The 10,131-nt window shown below is 43.9% G+C and overlaps 1 protein-coding gene across 1 annotated transcript; it reads left to right on the forward strand.

Annotated features, from left to right (window-relative positions):
* Positions 1-656: 656 nt before the first annotated feature.
* On the forward strand, positions 657-5,308 carry LOC139402147 (protein Tob1-like). The gene is made up of 2 exons (XM_071146227.1): positions 657-1,628; positions 3,201-5,308. Exon 2 carries the CDS (start codon positions 3,417-3,419, stop codon positions 4,428-4,430), a length of 1,014 nt encoding a protein of 337 aa, XP_071002328.1. The 5' UTR covers positions 657-1,628; positions 3,201-3,416; the 3' UTR covers positions 4,431-5,308.
* The last annotated feature ends 4,823 nt before the right edge of the window (positions 5,309-10,131 follow it).

Below are 10,131 nucleotides of genomic sequence, written 5' to 3' on the forward strand. Positions count from 1 at the left end.
TATTGTGGTGATGTTGATGCGCTTGTGTGTAGGCCTGCTAGGTGTTACAGTACACACACCTGTCATGCGTCCCCCCACAAGGTCTTAGTCATGGTAAATGCCAGATATGTGTGGTAAAAGATTCCAGTCCTGGGTTTAACATGGTAGTGAATGTGTGATAGGGTTAACAGCATGGAAAACTACTGGCCTTCTGAGCCTGATAGGTGCATAATGTGAAGAGCAATGAGCAGTATGCACATTATTCTTATTGGTGGTAACACTTTACATTGACGTTTCCTTATTATAGAGTAATTACATGCAATAACAACAACATAAGACATCGTGAAGATACCTACATTTTGTTGAATGGAAAAGGTTTGTTTTGCATTACGGTCAAACCATTGTGTAGCCATTTATACAGGGTGAGTACACGTTTGCTTACATCAACCAGAGCTCCGTAGCTAATGTATATTTAGCTATGTACAATTTAAACTCGAGAGTGCCCTGTCCACCCAGGTATGACGTGGGCTGCTACATCAGCACCTTGGATACGGGCACACCATTCACCAAAGAGCTCCTGCCCCGTTTTCAGCCAATCAGCGGAGTGTTTTCTCGATAGGAGATCAACCCCACCCCCTTCGCTTCCAACATTATCGTTCCGCTTTGGGAATGTCCTTTCCGACAGAGCTGTAGATTTGACTGAAATTTCCAAATGCAACCCCCGTTTCTTTTACTCATCATTTTCAAACTGCCATTCTCTGATCTAACAGATTGTGTTTGCTCTAGCATGGTAATAACGCATGGTTTTACGGTTTCATGGGTGAGAGTGTATTCAGCTCAACAAATTGCTCGCTCATTATTTTAAAACATGTCAAATAAATAAGTCGGAAGCACTTGGCAATACCAGTTAACCTATTGGAATGCAATTATTCCGTATCATAGCCTTGTCGAGGCAATAGGGGAGATATATCTCGGCTGAAATGATTGATACGCTGATCTAAATCATGTTGGATGTCAAGCAAAGGCATATAATCTATCAACTATGCATCACTGAAAATACATAATCAAAATATACTATATGCAAATGACATAATTTAGCATATGTCTGACTTCATAATCGATATATTTTTGTCTGCTGTCAGAGACATAGGAAAAGTGTGACGCAAATGTTCTTGTTATGGGCGTCTCTTCATTTTTATGCCTTGGATTGACAGTATAACTAACCAATACACTTTCGAGTTTGTACATTTCCAGCAGGCTGGATTCCCCAATTTGACCAATTGCAGGCCCAGATTTGGTGCTCGTATTGTTTTGACCTCTGAAACCGCATCACCGCCTACCTCGTGCCCATGGCGGAGGAAAGCTATAAATATAGGCGCATGACAGGCGACTGGGACGAAGTTGTAAAACTCCCAGGTAGAAGGGAAACATTCTGCAAGCCTGCTGAAAGGGGAAACCGCCAAACAACCTAAAAATCTAAACTAAAGCAAAATAAATAACGATAACCTATCGACGTCTACACGTACTGGAATACTTTTTTATGTTAATATTATATTATATGTGAAGAAAGTATTTATATCTACCCTACACTTCTATTTGCACTAACGGTACTTCAAAACTACTGAGAATATTTTATTTTGTACGAAAAAGTAAGTATTGCTTTTGGCTCAATTACTCTTTGCGTGTTCGATTGGATATCCATCGATCATCTATAGCCCAGTATTCTTGATGAACTATTTACCCCCGATTATATCGCAGGGGATTTTAATCAAGTTGATTTGCTGCGTCAGTCCCTGAAGTTAGGGAGGGGTAGCCTAACTAACTGAAGCGTGTGTGAGAGAAAGAAATACGGGATATGAGCTAAATAGTCATCTACATTTGCTTGACTATCAAGACTGACTGTCAAATTATTGAAAGAAGAAACTTGCGGAGAGGCAATAGGCTATGCATGGAATTGTGTTAATCTCTTTTTTGGCCCCGTTATTACATCTCCAGGTCGTAAAGAATTAATAGTATATCAAGTGGTAATTTATAGGTCCGCAGAAAGGTAGCTGCTCACACTGCCTCAAACGAACAAAACCATCCGCTGTTGGGCAGAAAACCGTCTATTTCGTAATGACCGAGTATGATTGTTTATTGGATACAGCTTATTTTGCATTTTCTTCTGTACTTGGCCATATCCAAAATGAATAGACTAGTTGTTACATTTTGATAAACCGTTTATGTCGACACTGTTCCGATAATAGCAACACCTAACCTTTATATCCCCTGCCTCGCCTAGTCGACGTTAACTGATACATTTTAAGCAGCATACTAAATAGTGCGAGTTGAGAGCCGACAATCTGATACAATATTTACAGGGTACATTTTTCTATCGCCAGCCTGATTGCTAATATGTAACTGTTCTGTAAAAAAAAGTGCAGTATGCCTTTCGGAATGTAACTGCGACTCTGTGACGTTGGCAACATTGTAACGAGGCTAGCTATTTATTATGTAACACGATCAGTTCTAGTGCTTCTCTATAGCTTCGTATAGAAAAAAACAGCACAGCTCTTTCTGTGTGGAGATTTCTAACATTCTGAAAATCGTTTTCATCTACTGTGAAATCTTTAGGTTGTTCATGTTGAGTTCACTAGATCCCCTTGCTTATCATGGCTATTTATACATTAGGTCGTTCTGTTCCATAGCGTGACATTGCATTGTTAAAGATGATTCAGGCTATAGACCTTGATACTGAATACGGCATTGTTCGGGAAAGCGCTTGTAAGTAAGGGTTTCACTACTGTTTTACACCTGCTGTATCCTGTGCATGTGACAAATAAACGTTGCGACTTGAAACAAGACAGAGAAGAGGTGAACGCTTGATCCGTCATAGCATACTAGTTGATTTGAGTGTTCAGACGGACTGCAATTCTATTCTAGATGTTTCCCTCGGGAAGTAAAGGGTTAACGTTTAAAGGGCATTTTATTGCATTCCTTTACAAAGTCTGCAGTAGTAGACTCAACCTCGGTCAAGTAAGCGAGGACATTGCCACCCACATCTTTGAGAAGTGTTGCCTGTTTACAAAATGTTGTCCAATTATACCTAATGTTACTGAAGTAATGCAAATTCTTCATGGCTTGTATCTAGTGGAGGAATGGTTCATGCCTTTTAATGTCTTATTGTTTTGCATATCTGTCTGAACAATATGCTAATCATTTTTTATCTTCTCTTTTTTCAGGAAAAAACAACGCTCAATCTTGTGGAAGAACGCCTCTTGCGACTAGCAGAGCAGTTCCACGAAGCTCTAGTTCCTTTTGCCTGGTGTTGACCCAACCCATCACACCCTACCCTGCCTGGAAGCACCTACGCCACCCACCACAGATACGTAAAGCAACTCAACAGGACGCAGCTGCCGACACCTCTTCTCGCGCCCGGAGCAGTTCAGCAGCCAGCTATGCAGCTTGAAATCCAAGTAGCCCTCAACTTCGTCATCTCCTACCTTTACAACAAGCTGCCGCGGCGACGGGTCAACATCTTTGGCGAGGAGCTTGAGAGGCAGCTCAAGGGAAAGTATGAGGGCCACTGGTACCCAGACAAGCCATACAAGGGCTCTGGATTCAGGTGCATCCACGTAGGGGAGAAGGTGGACCCGGTGGTAGAGAAGGCAGCCAAAGAGAGTGGCCTGGACATTGAGGATGTGCGCCACAATCTGCCTCAGGACCTCAGTGTGTGGATCGACCCCTTCGAGGTATCCTACCAGATCGGGGAGAAGGGGCCCGTCAAGGTGCTGTACGTGGACGACAGCAATGAGAGCAGCCCCAGTGGTCTGGAGCTGGACAAGGAGATCAAGAACAGTTTCAACCCTGAGGCCCAGGTCTTCATGCCCATCAGCGAGCCTGTGGTGGGCCCCTCTCCGACTTCCAGCTCGCCCTCGCCTCCCTTCGGCCACTCGGCTGCTGTCAGCCCCACCTTCATGCCACGCTCCAACCAGCCTTTAACCTTCACCACCGCCACCTTCGCCGCCACCAAATTCGGCTCCACCAAAATGAAGAGCAGCAGCCGCAACAACCAGAACGGCAACGGTGGCCAAGGCGGGCAGGGCCAGAAGGTGGCCCGCACCTCACCCACCAACCTGGGCCTGAATGTGAACACGCTGCTGAAGCAGAAAGCCATCTCCACCTCCATGCACTCTCTGTACGGGTTGGGCCTGGGCCAGCAGCAGGCCTCAGCCCTCAGCCCCAACGCCAAGGAGTTTGTGTTCCCCAACCTCCAGGGCCAGGGGAGCCCGAGTGCCCTATTCCCCGGTGACAGCTCCCTCAGCCTCAGCCCGCTGCAGTACAGCAATGCCTTCGACATGTTTGCGGCCTACGGAGGTCTCAACGACAAGTCCCTTATGGACGGCTTGAATTTCAGTTTGAACAACATGCAGTATTCGAACCAGCAATTCCAGCCAGTGATGGCCAATTAGTACACAGATACTACAGTACTAGTACACAGAAATGACCAGAGATATGTGATATGGGGGAAAAAAAGACTAAACGCACATCAAAATAAAATAGGAAACACAATTTCCAGGAAAAATTGAAAGTGACTTGTTGTCGACTGTAAGATCTGTGTTCAAGTCCAAGCGCATGAGCCTGAGGGTGAAATTACTTTGCCCCCTTGAGTTATCTTTTTTTACGATGAAGCTTGTAGTACAAGATGTCCAAGCTTGGTTACCTAAACTTCGACATGCATCATTATTTCTTTTGCCAACCAAGCACAGAAATTATTTTTTACGGGACTGTTTTAAAGATAAAGAAGAAAAACAATACAAGTCATGGCCTCTTTCAGTATTTAAGACATAACTGGACATGCCAATTTTCCAAGGATTGGCATTAATAAGTGGGATTTCCTGGTCTTTTTTCTAATTGTATAATTTAATTTAGTACAGAGTTTGTAAAATATCAGAGTATATATTGTTTCTACGACATGGTACTGCATTTATATCTTTTTACTACTACAGTGATCCGTGATGGCTGCAGCAACTTTATGTTATTTTTTTTATTGAAATTGTGAAATGAATCCCTCTAAAAAACATTGACTATTCTAAAGATTGTGTACAGAATATTCCGTAGTGGTGGGATTTAAGAATATTTGCTTTTTTGAAAAACAAGAGTTGTATTTTCTGTTAAGAGTTTAAAGATTTTTGCTATATTATGGACAAAATGTAATCGTATATTAATTTTGTACCTACATTGTGCAATACTTGATAAAACAAACGGTATAACAAAGTATTTGGAGTCAGTGTCTTACATGTTAAGCTGAACTGATCATTTATTAAGTTTGTATTAAAAAGCTTGAAAATATCCCCTGGTCTATCTTCTCATTGGTAGTCTGGTCTTGTTGATTGGACAATGGACATATGTATGAAGGCAATAGTATCTAGTTTTCCATATGCCATTGAATTGTTCAGTACACACACTTTATCATAACCATAGGAGTCCTAGCCTGTCCTTAAGTGTCTAATTTACCTCTGGTCAGCTACTCCTGGTGCACTGGCTCAAGACCTTGTTCTCGACACATGGCTCAAACCTGCAGTGTAACTTGTCATTTGCAAAGGCCTCGCATAATATAAAGTACTGACATGTCAGCATGGTGCTATTGGTAAGACTGCACCGTTACACATTAATATTCTATACATGGTAGTCTTGTAACTAGTGTTACACAAATGGGCATATCAAATGGGCATATCGAAGGGTTCTGTATTCTTATTGCTGTGAATCAGGGTGAACGTTAGTGTTCTGCGCTATTGTCTAGAATTACCAGTGGGGTTTTCCTTGACAAAACAACTTAACAGTTTTATACATTTCCATCAACATTTAAAACCTAGCTACGCAAAAAGAGCCAACGAGGGTATTCCCTTTTTACCGGAGATTTGATATACCCTGCACATGTATTCATTTCCGACTGTCTATGTTATCCTCAGCCTTCTGCTGGTTCTGAGTCTACATACTACGGTGGAGTCAGTCCATGTGCTTCCTGGGCCTATTAGGCATATGGATAGTGGGGTTAAGCCTGCTGTCATCCCAGACCTTAGCATGTCACCTCTGTGTCAGTTAGCCTACTGAGAGCTGAGGTGTTTATATTAGTGCACTGTACATGTTAGCTCTACTAGCCAACAGGCCCGTCTTTGAACGCTGCAGCCTGCCAGTTGTTTAGTCAAATAATGTTTTAGAATGCAAAGATGTGTGTGGTCTCCAGAGTAAATTCAGTCACATTTATTTTTGGGATAACACTTTTATTTCCTACCCTTCATCTATACTGATTTTGTAGTGGATCTACTGAGCATTTTGGGTACTATAGTATAGCATAACAATAGCCACTTTGAAGAGGCAGCAAAGGCTTCTACACAGTGGCCAACTGCATGCTATTCTAAATGCTCTCAATCATTTTTCACCCAGTGTCCTGAGGTGACGGATCATTGGATAACTATGATTGCTGACTTGTGATGACAAAATTAATCTCATGGAATGAACAGAATGAGAATGAAATTCTTATGTGATTAATGCTGGTCTGAAAAGGAAGTGTATGTTGCTTGTTTGATTCTTCCAAAAGTGATCTATGTTGAGGTCCTGTTGGGACTATTCATGTACTTGGTATCATGGTTTCAACCAGAATGGATTGCCTTTTGTTTCTGTTTCTCATGTTGTTGTTGCTGCCACTGCTGCTGGTGTCATAATTAAGCAACTAGGCCCGAGGAGGTGTGGTGTATATAACCAATATGGCTAAGGGCTGTTCTTCTGTACAACACAACGAGGAGTGCCTGGACACAGCCCTTAGCCGTGGTATATTGGCCATATACCACAAACCCCTGAGGTGCCTTATTGCTATTATAAACTGGTTACCAACAGTAAAAACAAATGTTTTGTCACACCTGTGGTATAAGTTCTGGTATACCATGGCTGTCAGCCAATCAGCATTCAGGCTCGAACCACCCAGTTTATAAGTAGAACTAACATGCCGGTGGGTACACAGAGAGCACTTTAACCCTGGTGGCATACCACGATCCTCGGAGGTTAGCTCACCAAGTATCTGCGCACTGTTGCCTGTCAGCTGCACTTGGTAGATTGGCCCTAATAAAGTTCACAGACGGTTTTGGATATACAGTAAGTGTGTGTGTGTGTGCATGCACTTGTACGTGAGCATTTGTGTGCACATGTGCTTGTAATAGAAATATGTGTGTTGGGGACAAGCAGTTCTGGGGATGCCTTTGATGGATTATCACCCTGCTCTGCTCTCCTGAGCCTCGTCCGTCTGGTCTCCCCCCACAGGCTCTAGTATCACTGGACGTCATCACCCCCGCTCTGATTCTAGGAGAGCGAGAGTGGGGGGACAGGGAGGGATGGGGAAGAAAGGGAGGGAGGAAGAAAAAGTGACTAGGCATAGAGGGAGAGAAAGGGGGTCAGAGAGAGAGAGAAAGGGGGTCAGAGAAAGAGAGAGGGGGTAGAAACAGGGACAGAGAAAGAGGAGGGATAGCAACAGAAAGAGAGTGTGAGAGAATGAGAGCTGGCGGCATCATTGATGTAATCCAGACCAGAGCTGCGGCCGTCAGAAAAACAGGTGGAGCTTTCTGTTGAAACGAGCAGACATGGAGTTATGTAAATGTCCTTCCAGTTCCCCAGCTCTAAGTCATGCAGCCTCCATGTCTGGAGCCACATTAAATGAGTTGATTGAGCAATGACAACCCACCAGGTACAGTTCAAAGTATTTTTGATTTACATTTGTTTGAGATGTCAACTAATGTCAATTCAACATGAAATCAACCAAAAATGTCACCATGTCATTGGATTTAGGCTAAAAAATGCAAAATACCCTAACATTGATGACTTTTAGCAAATCCAATCAGTTTTCCACTTTTGCCCTAGCACTACACAGTTGATTCAAATAATAAACCAATTATCAAGCTTATATCAGATGTGTAGTGCTACTACAAAAACCTACTGCTGCTACTACTGCTACTACTACTATGTACTGCTGCTACTACTACTATGTACTGCTGCTACTACTACTATGTCTCTTGACACATTCATGAAAATAGTCATGGTCTCTAAACCTTCAACCTGCATACTGGACCCTATTCCAACTAAACTACTGAAAGAGCTGCTTCCTGTGCTTGGCTCCTATGCTCCTATGTTGAACATAATAGACGTCTCCCTATCCACCGGATGTGAACCAAACTCACTTAAAGTGGCAGTAATAAAGCCTCTCTTGAAAAAAGTCAAACCTTGACCCAGAAAATATAAAAAACGAATCGACCTTATTGAATCTCCCATTCCTCTCAAAAATTTTAGAAAAAGCTGTTGCGCAGCAACTCACTGCCTTCCTGAAGACAAACAATGTATACAAAATGCTTCAGTCTGGTTTTAGACCCCATCATAGCACTGAGACTGCACTCGTGAAGGTGGTAAATTACCTTTTAATGGCGTCAGACCAAGGCTCTGCATCTGTCCTCGTGCTCCTAGACCTTAGTGCTGCTTTTGACATCATCGATCACCACATTCTTTTGGAGAGATTGGAAACCCAAATGGGTCTACACAGACAAGTTCTGGCTTGGTTTAGATCTTATCTGTCAGAAAGATATCATTTTGTCTCTGTGAATGGTTTGTCCTCTGACAAATCAACTGTAAGTGTCGGTGTTCCTCAAGGTACCGTTTTAGGGTCACTACTTGTGAGGTAAACATAAAGTTTACTTTCATAAAGTTTACTTTTGTGACGAAACACAGCTGTACATTTCGATGAAACATGGTGAAGCCCCAAAATTGCCCTCCCTGGAAGCCTGTGTTTAAGACATGAGGAAGTGAATGGGGTCAAATGTTTTGCTTTTAAACTTGAACAAAACAGAGATGCTAGTTCTAGGTCCAAAGAAACAAAGAGATCTACCGCCCTGTAGCACTCACTTCCGTCATCATGAAGTGCTTTGAGAGACTAGTCAAGGACCATATCACCTCCACCCTACCTGACACCCTAGACCCACTCCAATTTGCTTACCGCCCAAATAGGTCCACAGACGATGCAATCTCAACCACACTGCACACTGCCCTAACCCATCTGGATAAGAGGAATACCTATGTGAGAATGCTGTTCATCGACTACAGCTCGGCATTTAACACCATAGTGCCCTCCAAGCTCATCATCAAGCTCGAGACCCTGGGTCTCGACCCCGCCCTGTGCAACTGGGTACTGGACTTCCTGACGGGCCGCCCCCAGGTGGTGAGGGTAGGCAACAACATCTCCACCCTGCTGATCCTCAACACTGGGGCCCCACAAGGGTGCGTTCTGAGCCCTCTCCTGTACTCCCTGTTCACCCACGACTGTGTGGCCACGCACGCCTCCAACTCAATCATCAAGTTTGCGGACGACACAACAGTGGTAGGCTTGATTACCAACAACGACGAGACGGCCTACAGGGAGGAGGTGAGGGCCCTCGGAGTGTGGTGTCAGGAAAATAACCTCACACTCAACGTCAACAAAACTAAGGAGATGATTGTGGACTTCAGGAAACAGCAGAGGGAACCCCCCCCCCTATCCACATCAATGGAACAGTAGTGGAGAGGGTAGTAAGTTTTAAGTTCCTCGGCGTACACATCACAGACAAACTGAATTGGTCCACCCACACAGACAGCATCGTGAAAAAGGCGCAGCAGCGCCTCTTCAACCTCAGGAGGCTGAAGAAATTCGGCTTGTCACCAAAATCACTCACAAACTTCTACAGATGCACAATCGAGAGCATCCTGTCGGGCTGTATCACCGCCTGATACGGCAACTGCTCCGCCCACAACCGTAAGGCTCTCCAGAGGGTAGTGAGGTCTGCACAACGCATCACCGGGGGCAAACTACCTGCCCTCCAGGACACCTACACCACCCGATGTCACAGGAAGGCCATAAAGATCATCAAGGACAAAAACCACCCGAGCCACTGCCTGTTCACCCCGCTATCATCCAGAAGGCGAGGTCAGTACAGGTGCATCAAAGCTGGGACCGAGAGACTGAAAAACAGCTTCTATCTCAAGGCCATCAGACTGTTAAACAGCCACCACTAACATTGAGTGGCTGCTGCCAACACACTGACTCAATTCCAGCCACTTTAATAATGGGAATTGATGGGAAATTATGTAAAATATATCACT

This window comes from Oncorhynchus clarkii, unplaced genomic scaffold (genome assembly GCF_045791955.1).
Source record: "Oncorhynchus clarkii lewisi isolate Uvic-CL-2024 unplaced genomic scaffold, UVic_Ocla_1.0 unplaced_contig_780_pilon_pilon, whole genome shotgun sequence".
NCBI classification, from domain to species: domain Eukaryota; kingdom Metazoa; phylum Chordata; class Actinopteri; order Salmoniformes; family Salmonidae; genus Oncorhynchus; species Oncorhynchus clarkii.